This window comes from Heterodontus francisci, chromosome 17 (assembly GCF_036365525.1).
Source record: "Heterodontus francisci isolate sHetFra1 chromosome 17, sHetFra1.hap1, whole genome shotgun sequence".
NCBI lineage: Eukaryota > Metazoa > Chordata > Chondrichthyes > Heterodontiformes > Heterodontidae > Heterodontus > Heterodontus francisci.
This window is the reverse complement of record NC_090387.1, coordinates 86,648,203-86,672,555: the sequence shown is the minus strand read 5'-3', so window position 1 is coordinate 86,672,555 and position 24,353 is coordinate 86,648,203. Positions and strand designations below refer to the sequence as shown.

Below are 24,353 nucleotides of genomic sequence, written 5' to 3'. Positions count from 1 at the left end.
GTGATGCTGGGGACTTCAGGAGGAAGCTGAGATGGATCATCCACTCAGCACTTTTGGCTGAAGATTGTTGCAAATACTTCAGCCTTATCTTTCGCACTGATGTGCTGGGCTCCCCCATCATTGAAGATGGAGATATTTGTGGAGCCACCTCCTCCAGTTAGTTGTTTAATTGTCCACCACCATTCACAACTGGATGTGGCAGGACTGCAGAGCTTAGATCTGATCCGTTGGTTGTGCGATCACTTAGCTCTGTTTAATCTAAACTGGCCCCCACTGGTGCAGGAAACTGGAGGCCAACTGGAAAATTCCAATCAGCCTCCTTTAATTGGCCTTAACAAGGCTCTCAATGAGCCTGATCTGCTACCCACTGCATGGGGGCAGGTAGGCCTACTGGCCCCGAATCTGCCTCTGCCAAAATGGCTGGCACTGGAAACGGTGTCAGGAAACCAGCATGCCAACCAGTATCGGCATTTTTGGACCCCGTCCACCCCCGTTCCCACTCTTGACGAGGTGTGAGAATTCAACCCATTGACTGTGAAAACACAATTCCATGTAACTTTATCTCAAACTTGTCAATAGCCATTCAGGTTTAAACTACACTATAGAAGGATATCTAGGCCTCTAAACCTGTGGGAATGTAGAGTTCCGACTTGCTTTCTGATTCGTGCTTACTACCCTTGATTTATTAACAAACAATGACCAATTAAATCAGGAATTACACTCCACAATAAACTCAGAGCAACTGCCAAGCTAAAATGTAACTGATTGCTTGTTTGCTACCTCCTATCTGCTGCCTATATGCTTCCTTGTATACTGCTGGGGGAGGACATCTAATCAGAGTCAAACCCCACCCCGACCACTGTAGGAGACAGCATTTTCTGGTAAACGTGAGGCCAAGAATTCTATCCTTTACCATGCTTGGCCTTAATGATTGGCTGTTATCTTTTTAGTTTGAAATATGTTAGTGGCATCTTGGGCCAACTTTTCTTTCTTAAATATATGGTGGGCGAGGCAATAATTCAATTAGATAATTAAATAGGACAGCAAGGGTGGTGGAAGCAAAGATGATCAATGACTTCAAGAGGACGTAGAATGGTCACCTGAGAGAAATAGACTTGCAGGGCTACAGGGATCGAGCCAAGGAATGGGACTAACTGCATAGCTCTGTGGAGAGCCGGCATGGACTTGATGGGCTAAATGGCTTCCTTCTATGCTGTAAATAACTCAGTGACTCAAACACCTTCAACTACTGGTGACAGTATTTGAATCTGTTAAAAACCAATGCACTCTGAATTAATGGACTAGCATCGAAGTAAGATTTCATAGATCTCTGTACCAATTGGCATGGAACAACGGATATCTCTTGTCCTTTCGTGTGGTTGTTGTGGGAGTTTTCTTTGGGTGACCCCAGACCCTCCTGTGTTTCATTCTCAGCATCAGTTTTCTCTTCCTCATTTGTGTCCACATGGGAAATTGACAGCTTTCTGTATATGATACATAAATAATCACATGGTTAGAAAGGCTTTATATAATTAACAATAGCATGGACTACTATAAGGCTGGGTGGCTCGAAAATAAATTTAGTTCATATAAGAAAAGTCTAGTATGAGAATTAAATAAACTTGTGCAATCCAATGAAACCTGCTGTGTTTGCTGAACCTCCATTTAATTCTTAATAAACTAATTTTGTAGCCTGTGATATAAGGTCTGTCAGAGTGCTAGTAGTCCATCAGTCAGACAGATGAAGTGATTGTAACTTGTACATACCTTAAAAGTATAAAGGGTTGATTGTTTGCCCTGTTATCCCAGATTACTCTGCATGTAAGGTCACATTTTGGTTCATAAGGATCATTCACTTGCTTCTGGAAGTCGAATTTTTGTGCACCACTCACACCAAGAACATATTTCTTGGGTGGTATTTCTCATTCAAATTCAATAACCATTATTTGGAAAATAAGTTGATTGGTAACACTGCAATATGTTTCCCCAATAACAATGCCATATAAATGCCAATTGGTACATATTGTTTGTGTTACAGTAAGCTATTTGTACCAACCTATCTAGAGAAGCTGCAGCTTCCATTCCATTGCATTGCTTCCACGCTATATACAATACCAAAACTAAGGATGGTAAGTATTGCACACCAATGTCACACACTGTGGGGTTCATTTCAACTTTGGGCCACCCATCAAAGATCCCTCCTCATTTTTGTTTCTACTGAAGTCAATGGGAGAGGGGTTTTAAATTATTGTCTAAAGTCAATATTACCCTCTGTGTATGGAAGTTGCACTCGTTCAGGAGGTACAGAGAGGTTCTGAAACAGTCATTAACATCTTGAATCTCCTGTAGTTTTAACACTGGATTTTGCTTATCCTGCTTCCATTGATCAGTCACTGCTATGCTGCATCGCATTAATCTCAAACAATTCTCTTTAAAAGTGTCCCAATCCATCCAGAAGAATCCTAGACAACTCGGGGGAAAATATTAACCTAACTGTTTGATGAAAAATGGCAGGGTCCACTTTACATCCTGTCTGATTTTAATCTCCATTAACCATTTCCTGCCCAGTGAATTAGATTAAAATTACTCCCCTTGTACCAGTAAAACAAAGTCCATACAGGTCTACGCTGATTTACAGTTTGTTCCTGATTCATGATGTTGCAGGCAAACCTCCTCCCTGCACTGCTATACTTCCCTGCCTGAAACAGTGTAGTCAGGAAGCTTGCCTCCAGCTTTGGGAGGTTGCTCCCAGATGGCTTGGAAGGTCAAACATCCTGAGATAAACACAAATCACACAAGGATAAGATGGGAGTGGACCAATAGGTTTTATATGTAGCAAAGCAATGATAAAATACCTCACATAACCCAGCCACTACTAATGGGAGTTCATCCCTTATCGGTGTACAAATTCAGACTGTATCAGAGGGATCATGGACCTGGCAACATTAAACAACATAGATGGTAATCCATCAGACCCTTTTAAGCCAGATTTTATCCATCTCACGACTTTTCTGATGGCGGAATCGGAAGTGGCTGGCAATTTTGCTCCCTCCCTTTTTGCCAGTTCCTACACAATTATAAATGAAAATCAAAGTTCTGGCGATGGACATATCGCTCATGTCCAATCAGATGGCGGGGAATGACTTTAACTGGAAACTGCTACCATTCAGTGAAGCATCATGTAAGGCAGGGCTATAAATAATCCTTCAGTACAATCATGGAGGCTCACAAGGGTGGCAGTTTTTCTTTAGGCAGTATGAGATTTTACCCATCCTCACCCATTTCTACACCTCTCCTACACCATTATCACCTCCTTTTGATTTTGTATTGATCTTTTCAGCACCAGCACCACCAACACGTCAGCCAGAATGCAGAGACCAGCCCACGGTTCAGTGATGCATCTGTGCAGGTACTCCTCTAGACAATCAGGGAAAGCTGGCAGGTCCACTTTCCTGCAGACGGCACCAGAAGATCCTCCCTCCTGACCAAGGTGGCCTTGATGGAGGTGGCGGAGGCGGTGTTGAACCATGGGGTTTAACAAAGAACATACAAAAATAAGAAATAGGAGCAGAAGTAAGCCATTCGGCCCCTCTAGCTGCTCTGCCATTCAATAAGGTCATGGCTGATCTGTTTATGTCTCAAATTCCACACTCACATCTACCCCCGATAACCTTTGATTCCCTTGCCTAACAAGAATCTAGCTACTTCCACCTTTAAAAATATTCAATGACCCCGCCTTCACCACCTTCTGAGGCAGAGAGTTCCAAAGTCGCACAACCCTCTGAGAGAAAAAATTCCTCCTCATCTCTGTCCTAAAAGGGCGACCCCTAATTTTAAAACAGTGCCCCCTAGTTCTAGATTCACCCACAAGAGGAAACATACTTTCCACATTCACCTTGTCAAGATCATTCAGGATCTTATATCCTTCAATCAAATCTCCCCTCACTCTTCTAAACTCCAGTGAAAACAAGCCCAGTCTGTCCAACCTTTACTCATAAGACAACCCCCTCATTCCAGGTATCAATCTAGTAAACCTCCTCTGAACCACCTCCAACGCATTTACATCCTTCCTTAAATAAGGAGACCAAAACTGCACACAGTATTCGCGATGTGGTCTCACTAATGCCCTGTGTAACATCCTTACTTTTATTTTCAATTCCTCTCATAATGAAGAATAGCATTCCATTAGCCTTCTTTATTACTTGCTGTACCTGCATACTAACTTTTTGTGACTCATGCACTAGGACACCTAGATCCCTCTGCACTTTGAAATTCTGCAGTCGTTCTCCATTTATGTAATACTCTGCTTTTTTATTCTTCCTGCCAAAGTGAACAACTTCACATTTTCCCACATTATTCTCCATCTGCCAGATTTTTGCCCATTCACTCAACCTCTCTATATCGTTCTTCAACCTCCTTATATCCTCTTCACAACATACTTTCCTACCTATCTATGTGTCATCTGTAAATTTAGTTACCATGCCATCACTCCCCTCATCTCAGTCATTGATATAAATTGTAAAAAGTTGAGGCCCCAGACCCTTGCGGGACTCCACTCGTCACATCCTGCCAATCAGAAAAGGACCCATTTATGCATACTCTCTGTTTTCTGCCAGCCAACCAATCTTCTATCCATGCTAATATGTTACCCACATGCCATGAGTTCCTACTTTGCGTAATAATCTTTTTTATGGCAACTTGTCAAATGCCTTCTGGAAATCCAAGTACAGTAAGTCAACGGGCTCCCCTTTATCCACAGCGCATGTTACTCCTGGGTGCAGTGTTGGAAATGTGTCAATGACCTACTCAGATCAGCGAGCGTAAGCAATGTGGCCAAATCTTAATAAATGTATCTCCCGGGGCCTTCAAAACTTATGTCTGTCAGTGGGCATCCATGCCAGGTGGGTGAATGCGTGATCAGCCTTGGTGCCACATAGCAATTGTGTCCAGAGAACGTGGAAGTCTGGAGTCTGATTGTGCTTGGATGCAGCCTGCAACTGACAGGCCAGATTGAGTAATGAAGAGGCATGCAGACAAGGGGTGTTCGGCGTCACTTGACATGTCATTAACTCAGCACTTTCTCACGCAGGACAAACAGACACACAATCAGCGTCAGCGCACTAAGACAGGGGTTGGTGTTCCAGATCTTAGACGCCTGAACCCAGCAAAGGAGCAGGTGGTCCAGATTTCTGAAGAGGAGGGAGGACAAGCCTTAGCAGATGGCAAGGCTGGATGTCTAGGTGTAAGGATGAAGAGCCACCCTTACTGTTGATGCCATACGATCAGACAGAAGGATCGTGCGAAAAGGTGATGAGCTCATGTTGTGATGATGCTTATTGTGCTTTTGTTTGTTCTGCATTGTAGGTGCCCACATTTACATGATGACAATCAAGCAAACTGCTGGTTCTGCCTCTGGAGACTATGATACAATGTCCCAGAGGATGCACCGTCACCTGACTCTTCTGTAACCTCCACCAGCGCAATTACATCCACACAGTCCACGGAGGGTGGGGGGGGAGGGCTGCGCATAGAATAAGGATCACAATCTGGCAGGCATGGCATAGATACGACGCAGCAGCTGAGAGAAAGTGTTATAGCCGGGTCCCCATGGAGGGCCAGGTTCAGCAATTGACCCATATGCGCTCTGACCTGCATTCCAGCTCTGTAGCCATGGGCTCTGTACAGCAGTGGCTAAGCGAGAGGGGGAACGAGGCACTTGGCCCACCCTCCAGGTGCACTTCCCCACATGGTGAAGGGCAGGTGCCATCTTGCAACCAGATGGAAGAGCAGCATGTGCCAGCTGCCCTGGGGCCTTCCTCTCAGGACACACACAGGGTGAGTGACGTTTCCTCTTTACCCCCGACATTGACGCCCTTACCTTCAGCAGGCGAGGCCAAAGGTGGACTAGTGCAGGAGATCCTCAGTAGGATGGAGCCCTCAAGGCCCCGTACCTCCAGAGGATGCCTGCCATGGTCATCCAGGGCAATAGGGCAGCGCAATGAATAGAGTGCCTCCACCTTAGCTGGTGATGTCGGGATTGCACCAAGACATAGTGGAAGAAAGCATAAACTTAAGGAATTATGAGAACAAAGGTGGCACGGGTGGTCCAATCAACAATATTACACATGTAAATAGCTCACAATATATTTTTTTCTCCTTTGTTATTTTGTACATTTTTGTCATTTCTTGAAACTTGCCTATTTAGAGAGCTAAACGTAATGGGGCTGGGCACGTTTTGATGCTTACAAAGGACTAACTGACATGGCCATTATTGTTGAAAATGTGTTGTTTGTGCGTTCATTCTTCACTGTTAGTTTGAGTGTATAATTTTTCACTTGACCGTCTGTGGGACATGGCTTCATATAAAGGCTCAGCTGGCCCTGCCTGCTATGCCTTGCAAAGGAAGTTGTCTGAGTCTACTCACAACTTGGCAACATTAGATGGTGCAGGTGCACTCAAAGCAATGTTATGGTGGTGCTGGTTCTGACTGAGTGGTCATGGCTGGATGATAAACATATGTCCAAGTGTGGCACAGATTTCTTCATACTCAGTATTCACTAGCGAGTGTGTTTAGCAAAGCTCCACTCCCCGTGCAATTGTAGATGGCAGAGGACGCCTGTTTTGAGTTCGGAGCATGAGGGAGACTGGCAGGGGTAACTCAACATCGCAGGAAGGCAATGGAGTTCTGGCGCAGGAACAATAATCATGTAGGTGCCTCACTCTTGGCCAAAACATGTGAATATAAGGTTGTCCCTGGTATTCCGTGTACCTCTCTCCATGGCCCTGGAATCCATTATAGGCTCATTCACATTCATGGTCCCAATCTTCAGGCACATCCAAATCATCCTTATCTGGAGTGGAGTGGTGGTCTTCTTGTTTCCTCTGCTGCAAAATACGTCTGCGTTGCATTGCCAGGTTGTGCAGTGCACAGCAGACTATGACTATCCATGAGACCCGATGTGGTGCGTACTGCAGAGCCCCTCCAGACCATTCAAGGAATCAGTAGCACATTTCCAGCAAGCCAATGGTATGTTCAATGGTGGCTCTGGTGGAGGCGTCAGCTGCATTGTAACGCTCTTCTGCTTCGCTTCAGGAATGCCTCACTGGTGTCTTCAACCACAGCTGAAGGGGGTAACTCTTGTCACCCAGGATCCAGCCGTCAAGCTGGGCTGATGCCTCAAAAATTTCCAGTAGTTGTGAGTTTCGAAGAATGTATGTGTCGTGACATCTCCAGGGAAACGAGCACAGACCTGCATGATTTTTTGCCTGTGGTTGCAAACCATTGCAAGTTCAGAGTGAAAGCCTTTGCAATTCACAAATGCACCAGGCTGGTCCCAGGGAGCTCTAATGGCCACATGAGTGCAGTCGATCACCCCTTGCACTCTAGGGAAACAAGCAATAGCGCTGAAAGCCGATGACCTTGCTGCCTGGCTGTCCTTGTCTACTGAGAAATGGAAGAAATCACTGATAGGATGGAAGTAGGCATTGGTCACTTCTTTTATGCGCCTGTGAGATGCCACCTATGTCACCTGCTGCTGCCTGAAAAGCACCGCTTGCAAAAAAATTGAGTGTCGCAGTCACCTTGAGGGCAACTGGCATGGGCGGCACAGTGGTGCAGTGGTTAGTACCGCAGCCTCACAGCTCCAGCGACCCGGGTTCAATTCTGGGTACTGCCTGTGTGGAGTATGCACGTTCTCCCTGTGTCTGCGTGGGTTTCCTCCGGGTGCTCCGGTTTCCTCCCACATGCCAAAGACTTGCAGGTTGATAGGTAAATTGGCCATTATAAATTGCCCCTAGTACAGGTAGGAATATGGAATTAGTGTAGGATTAGTATAAATGGGTGGTTGATGGTCGGCAGAGACTTGGTGGGCCGAAGGGCCTGTTTCAGTGATGCATCTCTAAACTAAACTAAACTAAAATCACGTGGTTGCAGGTCCTGCTGAATGTTCCCACATATCTCAGTGACCATTTCACGTGACAGCTTCAGATGTATTAAAATTAGGGGTCGCCCTTTTAGGACAGAAATTAGGAGAATTATTTTCTCTGATGGTTGTGCGACTTTGGAACTCTCTGGCTCAGAAGCTGGTGGAGGCGGGGTCATTGAATATTTTTAAGGTGGATGTAGATAGATTCTTGTTAGGCAAGGGAATCAAAGGTTATCGGGGGTAGATGGAAGTGTGGAATTTGAGACACAAACAGATCAGCCATGATCTTATTGAATGGCGGAGTAGGCTCGCGGGGCTGAATGGTAGGCTTCTGCTCCTAATTCGTATATTCGTACGTTCGTATCTAGCATTGCCTTTCCGACACCTGAAGGTAGTTGGTCCTTGACCTGAGATTGTGTTGATGTGCCAACGCCCATCTTCTATGATGCCTTCCCTGGATGGCATCATTCTGAGCAACCACCCCTTTTGTGCTGCCTGCTGCTAGTATTGCAGCCTCAGCTGCTGGGCGACAACAGCCCTCTTCTGTTGCATCCTCTCCTCTTGCTCCCAAGGTTGCAAAACTATTGAGTGTATGAGACCCATTTCATTGCAACTTTATAACTATTTTAATGAGACAGGCATTGAAACGAAAACTTGTTTGACCATGATTTCAACCATTGAACTCATAAACAGATAGGTTCTGTGCGCCTCCCATTGTGCGCAGCAGAAACTCCACCCACCCAACACTGACCTCCTCCCACTTCGATCTGAACCCCTGGCATGCTCACTTGATTTATCGTCTCATTTTGCAAAATGGTGCACATACAATTCGAGGCAAGATCCTCCACCTTCCACCCTCCTCCTGCCATCTTCCAGCTTGTCCCCATCACCTTTGACTGACCCAACATTACCTTGCACCTTCCCTCTGTAACCCTTGAACCTCCCCCTATTACACTGGACCACATAATTATTAATGTCTACATGCCATCTCTCACCCCTGTGCCTACACGTGTTCACATCGAAATGCCCAGTCTCATCCTAGATCCTCCAGCCATAAACCTGAATGTAGTCGTCCAATCCTGTGCTCTGCCCTATGAGACTTTCAATACCCAACCATAACACTGGACCTGCCTCACTACCTAATCACACTGCCCTCTGTGACTGTGTCCATTCCCTCTGCCAGCCAGCACCCTGAGGTTGCCCCATAGGACCCCAATATAGACAGTACTGATCCTCTCTTTAGGTCCTTTATGCATCTCACCTTCATCATCTGCTTCAACCTCCCCCATCTCCTCCACCACCACCACTGACTCTACACCCAGAGTGCTAGGCCCTTCCCTCCTGGGCACCTCTAGACACCCGAACTCCACCCTCTGTCTACCCTGGCTTCCCTCCTCCACACATCCAGGCACCTGAACCTTGCCCTTTCAAACCCCCCCGCCCCCCAATTAAGCCTTGCTGGTCCCGAGCCTAGAGCCAAACATCCATTCCAATTTTGCCCTGCCTTGTGCCGAAGAGTTCAAGAAAGAAAACCATTGACCTCAGACACAACTACACAAAGCTCACAGGTGCACGCCACCTTTAAACAAATGTGAACCAGGTGCCATGAGATTGCCATGCGCTGTGGACTGAATCTGGCAGGTAGGACTTAACTTCAATTAATTATAAGATAATGCGTATTCGTGGTATGCAAACGTATTAAAAGTTGGAACCTGCCACAGGATGCCTGAGGCCTGACCTGCCACTGAAATTATCTCTAAATTTGAACCCGCCATTGCGAAACTGAAATATCAACTCCCGCCTAATTAATTAGCAGGCCCACCACGAAACCTGCTTTTGCAGGCCCCATAAAATACCCTCTTAGAGGAGGGGAAGGAGGGAGTGAATCAGACAAGATTTTCATCATCCAAGAATGGTCAGAAATTTCCCGTTTCAATCAGGGCAAGGCTTTTTGCCTGGTGGGGAATGCTATATGGACTGGAAATGATGAAAGCTTCACATCTCAAGAAGCTCTGTTATATCTGGCCCCTTTACAGCTTGCAATGTTTAGATCTCCTGAATTAGAGGGGTTTCACAGTGATTGATCCAATGTTGTTTATGTTACAGTCCTGCTGGATAGGTAATCATTTACTGTACACAATGTGGTGCTGGTGCCTGTGAGAGCTCAAAGTACCAGTTCAAGAGTTACTGCCCACACTGGCAGAGGGCTTGGCACCACAACAGATTGGCATTGTTTCTGGTCACAGACTAGGAATGTACTTTTTGCATATCTGGCCTTTCACTGACTCTGGAGAAGTTCTGCACCAGAAGACTGCCGCTGATACACTTTGCAATGTAAAAGGGGGCAGACGTCAGAGCACAAGGACTTGAACCCTTGCACAGCCACTCCATTTGAAGCATCTCTGAACATCTTAACTGCTGCCTAAAGTACATCTAAAGTATACATTCTAACCTGTCGGAGTCCTCAATGACCAAGACAGCTTCCTCAAGGGAAAGTTCATCTGCGAGTTTTGTCTCATCCTGGCCTTCCTTGGTCTCTGAATGCACTATTTCGGTCCCCGGTTTGCAGACAGGTAAACTGCTATAAAACAGATACAGGTAGGTAGTTATTTGAGGCAAATATTCTACTTTGCATCACCTCCCCAGAGAGCTCCAGCAAATCGTTGAAGGTAAAACATGCTCAACCTCCTTTGTAGTATGTCAAGCATTCTTTATGAACAAAATAAAATCAGGGAAAACTGCCAAACTCTAAATTCATTTTGATCAAGCTGTTGCCCCACCCCCATTTCCATCCCAACTCCTGGCAATCCAAAACCTTCTCTTTTCACCACTGAAGCTCTCTGTGATCTCTGATCCCAGCATTGTTTCAGAGTTGAAATGGCTGGAAACATACTGGTTGCTGACTTGAGCTGCTGTGTCATCAAGCTCTTGGATTTGCTTAGCTCAATATCTGGAACTGAGATTGATTTTCTGCCCAGTGATCTTTTCTGCATTCTTCCTGGCTCCTTGTTTCCATTTAACACCTCCATCAGACAGCTTCTGGATTCACTCACCATCTATACCTGTTTCCAAACTTGGACATCAATTTGTCGTTGACTCCTTCCTACCTACATCAACATTGTCTGTCTGATCATGGGACCTCTGACTTTAACTCTGGACTCCCGTCGATTGTCTCCCCTTTATTCTCCACTTATTACCGGGACATATCTATCTTAATCTTGCTATGTAACCACGCCTGTGTAGCTTCAGTTCCCTGTTTCACTACTGCTCTGGACCCTAGTCTATCATTTCTATTTTCTCTCCTTTCAGCACTCCTCAACTTTCCTACTCTTCTGTCGTTGCCCTAGGCCTTGCTCCCTCTTAGATATGGCTACAGCTTCCCCCTGTAGCTCTCTTGGCAACCTCCGAAGGGCCCATCCTTATGAGCAACAACTTCAACTGTCCCATCATACTGCCTTGCCAACCTTTTTCTTGTACCAATCACCGCTCCCAGCGCTGAAGCTGTGGACTCTGCCAGTGGATTATCTATCACCATTGACCTCATCTCCTCTGGGGATCTTTACATTTCACAATGATCCTAGGTGGTGAAGGTGGTTATTTTACATTTCACAATGATCCTGGAATACAGAGCAGTTTGCCAGAGGACAGCAGAACCGGAAGGTGCTTTATATAGTCCAGCCAGATCTGGCAATGCATTGTTAAGTCGGTTTTCCGTCATAGACATTCAAGTCTGCATCCTTTGGACTTAAGGGAGCAGAGATTAGGGCCATACCAGGGGGAGCAACTCAGGTGAGAGAGTAATGGTTTCCACTTCCTCCCACCTCATAACCCCAACCCCAAAGACCCTGCTTCTACCTCCTTCCCAAGATCCACAAACAGGACTGCCCTGGTAGACCTATTTTTTTCAGCCTGTTCCTGCCCCACTGAACTGATTTCTTCCTATCTCAATACTATTTTATCTCCCCTTGCCCAGTCTCTTCCCACCTAAATCTGTGACTCTTCCTCTGTCTGTTTAACAGTTTCCAAATTCCTGGTCCTAACCGTCTCCTCTTCACCATGGATGTCCAATCTCAATACACTTCCATCCCCTATCGGGATGCCCTGAGGACTCCTTCCTTAAATGGAGGCCTAATCAGTCTCCATCCAAAACTACCCTTCTCTGCCTGCCTGAACTTGTTCTTACATCGAAGAACGTCTCCTTGAACTCCACTCACTTCCTCCAAATAAAAGCTGTTGCTATGTGTACCCACATGGGTCCTAGCTAAGCCTACCTTTTTGTGGGATATGTGGAACATTTCTCATTCCAGTCCTACTCAGGCCCCCTCCCTCATCTCTTTTTCTGGTACATTGATAACTGTATTGGTGCTGTTTCCTCCACTTACCTTGAGCTGGATAATCCCCTTACCACTCAGAATCATTGTGAAATGTAAAGATAATCCCCTCACCACCCAGGATCATTGTGAAATGTAAAGATAATCCCCTCACCACCCAGGATCATTGTAAAATGTAAAGATAATCCCCTCACCACCCAGGATCATTGTGAAATGTAAAGATAATCCCCTCACCACTGGCTTCTCTTCTCCACTGCAAACCATCTTCTTAAACCTCTCTCCCCTGTTTCCTCCACTCTCACCTCCAACAAAAACTGTGAGGAGCTCATGGACTTGTCACAAAGCTTAAGACCATCGGATCAGCTGCCTCTGCTGCTTCCCTCCCATCTCCTAGCACACTGGCCAAAGTTTCCCTTCAGGACCCCACTGCCCTAGCCCTGAACTCAAATGTTTCTCTCGTTTCTTTCCAATCTCTCATCATGTCCTCTCTAAGCTCAACTTGTTCATGAGACCCACCTCCTGCTCCCTCAGTTCTATTCCCACCTGAATACATTCTGACCAAACTACCAACCCAGCTAGCCTTCCTGGCCCATATGTTGGCTGATGCTGTTGATGGTTTTCTTTCCTCAGGTTCTGTCCCCCTCCCCTTCAAATCCCATCACTCCTCTTCTCAAAAACCCACTCTTGACCTCTCTGTTCTTGCAAACTATTCATCCCATCTCTAACCTCCCTTTCTTCTCCAAAGTCCTTGAGTGTGCTGTTGCCTCTCAAATCCCTGCCCATCTTTCCCGCAATTCCATGTTTAAATCCCTCCAATCAGATTTCCACCTGCACCAGAGTACTGAAACTGCCCTCATCAAGGTCACTGTGACTGTGACTGTGATAAACATTAGTTCTGCATCTTCCTCAACCTGTCTGCAGCCTTTGACACACATTAAAAACAATCTGTTGTCTAATTTGAGGCTTGTCAGTGTAAGACGCAGATACACTTTACAATTCATGCTTCCATCACACAGCTTTGCCCACCTATCAGGAATCTGGGTGCAGGTGCAGCATGGCCGACAGGACTTTGTCACTTTAAACTATTAACTATATGGTTATCTAATCTCTCAACTGGAATCCTACCACACCCATTTTATATACAAAATGCTTCTATTTCAGAAAGTCAATCTATTCTCCTGTGTACATGCAGTTATTGAGTAAATACAACCTGTGCTGTGGCAGCCAGCCATACAGAACAGGAAGTTCTGACTTAGCTGATCAGTATCTAGAGTGTGATGGAGGCAGATTCAATTGTGGCTTCAAAAGGGAATTAGATAAGCACCTAAAGAGAGAAAATTTGCAGGGCTATGGGAAAGGGCTGGGGCATGGGACTAGCTGAACTGCTTTTGCAGAGAGCTGGCATGGACACAATAGACCAAATAGCCTCCTTCTGTGCTGTAGCCCTGTGGTGACTGGAAGGACTCTGGAATAGAAGTTGAGGGCAGGGGCAATGCGTACTGTCACTATTAATGGAGTACGGATGGTGGACTGTTCGCAAATGCTTTCTATCCAAATGACAGAGGCCCTCCAGCCCTGATTCTCCAAGTCCACATTTCTTTTGAATAAAGATCATTCTGATGTGATACACCCACTGCACAGGGTTAACTCTCAGGGCTTCTTAGTCCTCTGTCTTCCTGGACAGTTCAGTCCCGCTTTTGGTGCTCCTTTACCAAGACAGCTGCCACACTCTGCTGCAGTGGGCAGAAGGTGCTGCTCTATCAGAAGTTGTTCCCTGGTGCAAAACTCCCTCTGCCAAACCCCTATGCTGCTCTCATACTAGCTTTTACTGTACATTACATAAGAAGTAGAATGAATAAAAGTGATATATCATTTTGAATGTCCAAGGCTATATAATTTATCACGAGCAATACTCAACCACCTTTAAAAAGGATAAACAGGTAAGAGACACTGCTTGTAACTTATACACAAGGGAGGAATTTTAGAAGTACTGTAAATAGACAAATGCTTTGTTAGCATTAACTCCTCTACATTTTTTTTAAAAATTCACTTCATGTGATGTGGGCGTCACTGGCAAGGCCAGCGTTTATTGACCATCTCTAACTGCCGTTGAGAAGGTGGCGGTGAGCTGGCTTCTTGAACTGCTGCAGTCCATGTGGGGTAGGTACACCCACAGAGCTGTTAGGGAGGGAGTTTCAGGATTTTGATTCAACGACAGTGTATGGCTTGGAGGGGAACTTGCCAATGGTGGTGTTCCCATGAGTCTGCTGCCCTTGTCCTTCTAAGTGGAAGAGGTCGTGGGTTTGGAAGGTGCTGTCGAAGGAACCATGGTGAGTTGCACCAGTGCATCTTGTACATTGTAAACACTGCTGCCACTGCACGCCAGTGGTGGAAGGAGTGAATGTTTAAGGTGGTGGATGGGATGCCGATCAAGCGGGCGGCTTTGTCCGAGATGATGTCGAGCCTCCTGAGTGTTGTTGGAGCTGCACCCATCCAGGCAAGTGGAGAGTATTCCATCACACTCCTGACTTGTGCCTTGTAGATGATGGACAGACTTTGGGGAGTAAGGAGGTGGGTTAGTCACCGCAGAATTCCCAGCCTCTGACCTGCTCTTGTAGCCACAGTATTTATTTGACTGCTCCAGTTCAGTTTCTGGAAAATGGTAACCTTCAGGGTGTTGATAGTGGGGGATTCAGCGATGGTAATGCCATTGAATGTCAAGGGGAGCTGGTTAGATTCTCTCTTGTTGGAGATGGTCATTGCCTTGCACTTTTGTGATGCGAATGTTGTTGTTAATTTGCTGACATTTTTATTGTGTCCCTGTCCCAGGTTCAATATTAGTTTCCATGGGATGGTGACATACTGACCTATTGCAAATAGCCGAAGGGATGCCCTGTTCGATTGGATCCGTCAGTCGTTGCTTTATACGGCCTACGCACCTGGCACTGGAATTCATATACCACATTACTTACTTACGTGGTGAGCAGAATGTCTTTTTGTCTTGATGGCAGCACCCTGTTAATGGAAAATGCCACTTGAGTTGCTACTGTATAGCAGTGTGAAACGGCTAGCTTCACCTGTCGCTCAAATTTTTGAGATACCTTACCCTTTCAGGGTAATTTGAGGTAGACTGGACACTACGGGATAATCACTGCCCCCAATCAGATCTTTGGTCACTGTGCATCATGCATACTCATGAATGGGCCTAAGGCCGTCACTTTCAGACCTGAAAAGTGCACAGTCTTCCTCAAATCTACCCTGGAAGAGTAAAGCATATGAAAAAATTGAGGAACAGGTGGAGCTATCCATTGCACACTGCTACTATGCAGTAGCAACACAGGTGGTATTTTCACTAACAGGATGCTGCCATCAAGCCAAAAAGATGTTCTGCCTACCACACAGATGAGTAATGCAGAATATAATTTCCAGTGCCGGTACGATGCCAGGTACGTAGGCTGTATGTCTCAACGATTGGTGGATCATATCAAACAGCATGTCCCTTTGGCTGTTCACAACATGCAGAGTATTGACTGTACTCAACCAGCCCGTACTTGCAAAACTCAGAACGCAATGTCAAATGCTAGATGTGATTCCGCGATTAGACAGCACTTAGTAAACACTCCTGAGTGTGCTAAGAATTAACCTAACAGCCAATTTAAGATCCTTAGTCAGGCTCGCAATGTGGCTCACTTATGCTTGCTAGAAGCTACATATATTCATACACAGAGACCTGTCCTCTGCAGACAAAAGGAACATGTCCAGTCGTCATGCCTTTTTTGATTTAAACAAAGCATGGGGGACAATCGTTCCCTGGTCCATCCTCCCTGGCGGCCCCTCAACCAATCCGTCCACTTGCCAAACAATCAGAACCCAATAATTAGCACCCTTTTCTCATACAGTATAAATTTTTGCTCCCTTTGAAATTTGGCATTCTTGCATCTGTCATGATGAGTGCAAGACAAAAAGCTTTGACAGCATGTCTCTTTTTCAGCAACACTCAAGTTCTGTACAACCAAGCAACTACTATATGACTTAATTAAACATTGTAAATCAGGGGCTCCTTGCAGTTTATATGCTACAATAATGTTCAATTCAAAAGGGTTAAACACTAAAGAATTTTAGACAATGAGGAGATTTTCCTGTATTTGTGCTCAGGAGCACTGGATGATGTCAGCATAGTGCATATTGGAAATGAAACACATTCCTAAATAGGTGTGCATGGCACACACCCCCTAGTTTCTCAATATTTGCTGTGCACATGTAATTCATTACCCCTGGGCACACACCCAGGAAAGCCTTCCCCTCAATCTCAAACTCTGCGCATTGGATTAAGTTAGCACTGATCGCCTTAAATCAGATAAAAGGTAGTTTCAACGGTATTTAATCACTAAAAGAAAAGCTTTCATCATTGCTTTTAACATGCATGTCAGAAAGACCTGAAGCATTTCTAATATAAGAAATTACTTTGAAGTGCAGTGACTTTTGTTATGTACAGGGAAGCTGCAAGATTCTCACACATCAATGAAACTCATCTGAATCTGCTTTTGATGGTGTTGTTTGAGGATTTCCAAGACTGTGTAATGAGAAAAGAAAGTATAAGTGACTGTTCAAAGTAGGAAACGCAGCTGCCCATTTTTACACAGTAAGCTTTCCTGACAAGCAATTTGATAATGACGAGACAATCTATTTTCGTGGTGCTGATTGAAGAATAAATATTGGCCAGGGAGTACTCACCTGCTTTTTGAAATAGTGCCACAAGATCTTTTATGGCTACCTGAGGAGGCATACGCTACCTCTGTCAGGGCACCATTCCCTCAGTACAGCACTGAAGTGTTAACAACAGCAACTTCTATTTATATAGCACCTTTAACATCCCAAGGGGCTTCACTGAAGCATTATCAAACAAAATTTGACACTACGCCACATGGGAGCTATTAAGACAGATGATCAAAAGCTTGGTCAAAGATATAGGTTTTAAGGAGTGTCTTAAAGGAGGAAAGAGGGGAAGAGATGTGGACAGGGAGGGAATTCCAGAGTTTAGGGCAAAGGCATCTGCAGACACGTGCAAGATGGAGCAGTGAAAATCAATGATGCACAAGAGGCCAGAACTGACAGAATTGAAGGAACGCTGAGATATCGAAGGGCTGCAGGAAGTTACAGAGATAGAGAGGGGTAAGGCCATGGAGGAATTTGAACACAAGAATGAGAATATTAAAATTGAAGTGTTGCTGGAGGGGGAGCCAATGTAGGGCAGTGAGCACAGGGGTGATGGATGAGTAGGACCCCGTGTTTGGATAGGGCAGCAGTTTCTGGAGTTAATTTTCAATTCAGTGACTTCTTATGTACACAAATAGGGCAGGTGTTTTGCACAAAATTCCACACACAGAAATGAAACATATGAACAATTAATGTGGTTTTGATGGTGTTGTTTGAGGACTCCTAGTACTGAGTAATGAGGAGAGGTAACAAACTGAAAATTTGAAGGTACCCAAGCTAGTTCATAGAGTCATAATGGTGCAGTAGGGGGCCATTTGGCCTATCGAGTCCATGTCAGCTCCCTGTAGAGCAATCCAGTCAGTCCATTCCCCCTGCTCTGTACCATATCCTTCAAGTATTCATTTAATTTCTTTTTGAAATCATTGATCATCTCTCCTCATAGGCAACGTGTTCCAGGTCATTATCACTCGCTGCGCAAAAAAGTTCTTCCTCACATCCCCCTGCATCTCTTGCCCAAAAACTTGATTTGTGTCCCCTAGTCCTTGTACCGTCAGCTAATGGGAACAGCTTTTATTTGTCTATGTTATCTAAACCTGTCGTAATCTTGGACACCGCTATCAAATCTCCCCACAATCTCCTTTGTTCCAAAAAAAGCAATCCCAGCTTCTCCAACCTCACTTTGGACCTGATTTTCCTTCCAGGGTCAGGACACAGACATCGGGACAGCTTTAGAGTCCCGATCCCACCTCAGGGGTTGGGAGGGTGTGGTGCAGAGGGAAGCAGTCACAAGCCCCGATTTTTACAGAGGCGAGCTACTAATTGGCTGCAGGGCGTATTGGATGGCCAATTAGTGGTCGCAGGGGTGGGAATGGAGGCCAGACGATGCAAGCATAGGCCTGCGTTAAAACCACAATTACACTGTGGCTCCTGTTTGACAGAAGGAATGGATGCCATAGTGATGGAAGAGGTAAATCAGAGGGCTGGCACCTGTGTCAGGTCTGCCCCTTGCATCATCAATACTGACATCGAGGTCCTCCTTGAGGCAATGAGGGAGAGGAGGGAGGTCCTTGTTCCGGAGGATGGCAAGAGAAGACCACCTCCCCAAACCAAGCAGGCATGGATTGAGGTTCCTGAGAACATTAGTAGATGAAATGTGGTCAGGAGAAACTACATCCAGTGCCAGAAAAGTTCAATTATCTTCTTTGCTCTGGCAAGATGAGTGAATACGCCAGACCCTGATGGCAGGCCACTGGGTATTCAACCTTCAGCTGAGGAGCCTGAGAGTGCATGCTGATCCTGGACATGGGAGGATTGTGTGCCCAGGATACCTACTGGCCCCTAAGAAAGCTCAGAGACAGAACACTGTAGAGGACTTGCTAGTACTGATACATATCAATGTGTCAATATGTCAATGAACTGCTGGCATTCGCAGTGCCTTTTCTCTCTCTCATTTGTTCTTGCAGGAGAAAAAGGCTCATAATGCCTGAGAAATAGTGCAGGCGGGAGGAGGAGTGCCCCATCCTTCCCATCACCACTGCCATGGAGGAGGGAGTCATGGAACTCGCAAGGGTGGCATGCAGGACCAAATCGGGGAAGGCGAGATGGGCATTCCTGGTGGAGAGGGTGAAAAGATATTGTATAATAAGAAGTAGAGTACATTCCTACACATCTGACAGCAGGCCAAAGACTCAACTGTATTGGGAAACAACAGCAGTGCAGAGACTTCAGATCTCCAAGGCTCTTCTTGTGTCTCCCGCAGGTCCTGACATGGAGGGGAAATGACACATTTATGTGCTGGCACTGGGGCAAGCGCTGGAACTAGAGACATCAGAGTAAGCCCATCACATCTTACATGTGCACCCTCCATCAACATCGGTGATTCGCCCACACATTGGTGGGTCTTCGTGCATGATTAGATAGGGTGGCAGTGGGCGAAGAGCACGTCACTGGTGAGACGGAGGCAAAGGCAGCTATGGGCAGTCCCCCTCGGAGGATGGAGAACAGACACAGCTTTGCGGAGCTGGGCACAGATGCAGGGCATCTGGAGTCACAAGAAAGGAACCTCTGCTTAGACTAGCAGCAACAGATGTGTTCCCACATGTCAGAGCTCCTTGAGGCAGTGCGGGCTCAGGATCTGAGAATGGAGGAGTCCATTCAGCTCATGTGCACCACCATGGCTCAGGGCTTTGAGCGTATGAGCTCCTTCCTTGACAGATCAGCCAATCTCATGGAGAGCCACAAGCAGCAGCACTCTGCGTGGATTCAGGAGCACTGCACTGAAATGTACAGAATGCATGCCACAGTCTGTAGCATTGACCGTTCAGTGGCCCTGATGGCGCAGGTATGTTTGGAGTGGATGTCATTTGCACCCCAATTGGTGCTCCCTTCCAGCAAACTGGACACCATCCAAGGGCTGAGGCATTGACCAAGAAGGGTAAGAGCTCTATCCCTCATGAGCTGCCATCATCATCATCAGCCTCCTTGGTCCCTCTGACTGAGGGGCCCTCTATGCAGCAGGGCCCAGTGACAGAGGCTGCACTGACGCTGGTGCAGCAGCCACTGGAGGTGCACTCAATGGCACCTCTACAATGAGGACGAGCGGCATGTGTATCTTAGCTGCAAGCAAAGGCAAACAAGCGGGCTGCCCCCACTCACTTGTGGCCAAAGGGCAGCACTGGATAGAAGTGGCCGAGTGGAGGCCACTGCATCGGACAGAGCACTAGGTGATTCAGTGGTGTGTATTTTGTCTGCAAATGTGCACTTTTTCTCTTATTCAACACAATGTAAATATTGACACATAACGCCAGACGTGTGAGCTTCCATTCTTTAATGGCGACACTGGAAAAGAGGGAAAAGGTGGTGGAGGGAAGCAAGGGTACTTGAAGGGGGACAATGAAATCTATAGACAGATATGGATATTCATTCGCAGTAAGAGTTGATCTATTCCAGGCTGTGTTTTCAATGGAAGTGTTCCCATCGGCAGCTCAAAGTGAGTTCTGGACAATGCCGTCCTCCCGGGTTAGAAGGGCTCAGCTGAAACATACCTGAATCAGATGATCCCTGATGTTGATGGCATCCAGGCAAGTCCCTTGAGTCCTGTGCCAACTCTGGCCAACTCTCTGTGTAGACAGGATGCCTCTGTGTTCTGCATCTTCCTCCTCCTCTTCCCCCCAATGAGCTGTGTCATGCCAGGGCCTCACACTCTTCAAGGTTCATGCCTTTCTGCACGGTCATATTACGGAGGAGACCCTTGCAGGAGTGCACTTCAGGGCGCCACCCAACTGGCCCAGGCACCGGAACCACATCTTCAGAAGCCCGATGGCCTGCTCAACAGTGGTCCTTGTGAGCTGATGGCTTTGGTTGTAGCACCTCTGTGGCTCTGTCTGGGGATCTCATAAAGAGTGAGTAGCGATCTCTTCCAGGGGAACCCTTATTCCCTAGAATCTATCTACAGAGTTTGGGGGGATGAAATTAACAACAAACGAACATACAATTAGGAGCAGGAGTAGGCCACTCGGCCCTTCGAGCCTGCTCCACCATGCGGTAAGATCATGGCCGATCTGATTGTAACCTCAACACCACATTCCCGCCTACCCCTGATAACCTTTCACCCCCTTGCTTATCAAGAATCTATCTACCTCTGCCTTAAAAATTTTCAAAGACTCTGCTTCCACTGTCTTTTGAGGAAGAGAATTCCAAAGACTCACGACCCTCTGAGAGGAAAAAAATTCTCACCTCTGTCTTAAATGGGCGACCCCTTATTTTTAAACAGTGACCCCTAGTTCTAGATTCTCCCACAGGAGGAAACATCCTTTCCACATCCACCCTGTCAAGACTCCTCAGAATCTTATATGTTTCAATCAAGTTGCCTCTTCCTCTTTTAAACTCCAGTGGATACAAGCCTAGGCTGACCAACCTTTCCTCATAAGACAACCTGCCCATCCCAGGTATTAGTCTAGTAAACCTTCTCTGAACTGCTGTCTGAATTGAATGTACTGCCCAGCTCTCGTAAAGAGGGCATCAGTGACCTGGAGGTTGCAATAATGTGCAGCTCATTACGAGACACCACCAAGTTCCGCTGCCGATCCTTGGAAGGAGCCAGAGGCGAAGAAGTTCAAAGCCACAGAGGCTTTGACAGCTACTGGCAGGGAATGGTGACCAGTCCTGTGAGTTGTGAGGTTTTCCATGACAAGGGTACAAATCTCTGTGGTCATCTGCCTGGAGAGCCGTAGTTTCCTGCAGCACTTGTTCTCCAATGTGTCCAGATAGCTCCATCATCTGCGGCAGATCCTCTGCTGAAAGTATGGCTTTCGTTTTCTTCCTGCCACTCGTCCCTCTCCATTGCGCTCCTCCTGCCAGGGGCTCTGCCTCTGCGGCTGAGGATGTCTCATTGCCACTAGACCCAAAATCTGAGAGTCACGCTCCCATTGCCAGATGTTGCCTTCCTTGCATTCAGCTGGATTCTCACTCATGTCTTAAAGCCTTACCCACCTTCTCTTATGCCACTGAGAGCCATGAGGGTGACGACTCCCTGCACTGCCCAAATGCATACAGACCACTGTCCCTGCAACCAGTGCACAATCAATGGCAGTGCCCCCTCAGCCATGCTCCCTTTGTGGGCCCACCTGATATCATTGTGTTGCCTTGACTGGCTACCCGCAGTGTTGCAGGCTCCAGGCACCTGTCCTGCCCTGGCCCTGCCTGCAACATGTGTGGCCCCACCAAACTCCCAAACTGGCACTCAACAAATCCTCAATGAGCTCCTTAACTAGTTTAATTAGCCTCATTGCAGAATTGGTTGGGTTGCTGGGGCCTGACTCCCCCGTCCTGATGAAACTCACCGGTGGCAGTGTCCACCCTCCTACATTCCTGGCGGTACTGAAAAAACACGCCCCTTGTAGCTAAAATCCCTCATCCCTAGAACCATTCTGGTAAATCTCTGCACCCTCTCAAGGACCAACACATCCTTCTAAAGTGTGGTGACCAGAACTGGACGCATTATTCTAGTTGCGGACTAACCAGAGCTTTAGCTCAATAGAAAAGGTGTGAGGGATGACAGATTAATAGAAGGAAGTTTCAAATTAACTGAGTTTTTTCCATTAAACTCCCACAAGCCATCCACATCTGAACCCTATTGCATCTGGCAAAAACCTAAGTCGATTACATTTCCACAGAGCTAGGGATATTAGGAATATATAGGATAATGATATCAAGGGATATGGGGATAGTGCGGGAAAATGGCGTTCAGGTAGATGATCAGCCATGTGGAGCAGGTTCAATGGGCTGAATGGCTACTCCTGCTCCTATGTTCCTGCGGGATATTACAATTAAGCAGCTGTCTAACTGCTTTTAATTTAATTTCTGATCAAATTGAAACAAATCAACATGAAGAGTCAGTAACTAGAAGCTTTTCTGAGTTAATTATTTTGAGTTGCTTTTAATTTTTACATTGAAATATTGATGTAAAATGTGGCTTTCACTTAGTGGATTATTTACTCCATGGATTACTTTCTTTTAATCTAAAAGAACTAGAAAAGTCTAAAGACAAACCTTTTGATTAAATTGAGAGAGCAATTTTGGAAGTCAATTCCTTTTTATTTATTGAACAGGAATGGGAAGAAAACTCAACAGAAGGAACAGATTCAGCAAAGAAAGTGTAAGCTGTCTGCCGAAGCATCAGTTGGATTTATGTTTGTAAATACAAATACAAAAATAAATGTTCTTTCTCTGATATTGAGTGTTCACAGTCAATAGTACTAACATTCTGGCCTCGACATTAACCGCACCCACCCCTCCACACCACCCCACCGCCACCACCCCCCAAACCCCCCCTGCCCCCGGCCCACACAGCAAATGACAGACAGGAGAGGCTTGGGGGGATTAAATCATCAAATAAACAAAACACGCCCTCAACCCACTAGGTACGCACTTGCTGCCATTTTTAAATCTGCTCCCATAGTGCAAATCCTCCCTTCCCCCGCCACAATGTCCTCATTCCCCTGTCACAATGCCTTCTCTTTCCCCATGCCACAATGTCCTCCCTTCCTCTGCGTGATGTCCTTTCTTCCCCCATGCAATGTCCTCACTTTAACACCCTGCCCGCACCCATCCGCACCCCCACCCAAATCCCAAACACTGATCTTCCCCCACCCTCTAAATAATGGGGGGTGAGGGAGCAAGTGAGAGAATGATGTGATAAATTAAAGAGAGAGGAGAAAGCAAGAGGGCAAGGTAGCAATAAGGGAATTGATAATCTGAGTGTGGCAGGAAAGGACAGATCATACAAATTTAAGAGTGCACCAGCAGATAAGGCTAGATTGCAAAAATAATAAAAAGACAGAATTAAAGGCACTCTATGTGAATGCACATAGCATTCACAAGGTAGATGAACTGACAGGACAAATGGAAGTAAACAGAAATGATATAATTGTCACAACAGAGACATAGCTTCAGGGTGACCAAGGCTGGCAACTGAATGTTCAAGGGTATTCAACATTTAGGAAGGATAGGTAAAAAGGAAAAGGAGGTGGGACAGCACTGTTATTAAAGGATGAGGTCAGTACATTAGTGAGAGAGGATCTTAGAACAGAAGATCAAGATGTGGAATCAGTTTGGGTGGAGCTAAGAAACAGCAAGGGGCAGTAAACACTGGTAGGAGCTGTTTATAGGCCACCAAACAGTAGTGGTAATGTAGGGCACATTATAAATCCAGAAAATAGAGGTGCATGTAACAAGAACACAAGAAATAGGAACAGGAGTAGACCATCTGGCCCATCGAGCCTGCTCCGCCATTCAAAACAATTATAGCTGATCTTAGGATTCAATTCCACTTTCCCGATTGCTCACCATACCCCTTGATTCCCTGAGAAACCAAAAATAT

The 24,353-nt window shown here is 46.1% G+C and overlaps 1 protein-coding gene across 1 annotated transcript in view; it reads right to left on the bottom strand.

Annotated features, from left to right (window-relative positions):
* Positions 1-24,353, bottom strand: part of hydin (HYDIN axonemal central pair apparatus protein) — a 1,234,740-nt gene that overhangs the window by 558,874 nt on the left and 651,513 nt on the right. Inside the window, exons 25-26 of the mRNA XM_068049816.1 lie at positions 10,378-10,506; positions 1,337-1,484 (exon numbers count right to left, since the gene is read on the bottom strand). Of these exons, the coding sequence (XP_067905917.1) occupies positions 1,337-1,484; positions 10,378-10,506 (277 nt within the window). The remainder of the gene's footprint in view (positions 1-1,336; positions 1,485-10,377; positions 10,507-24,353) is intronic.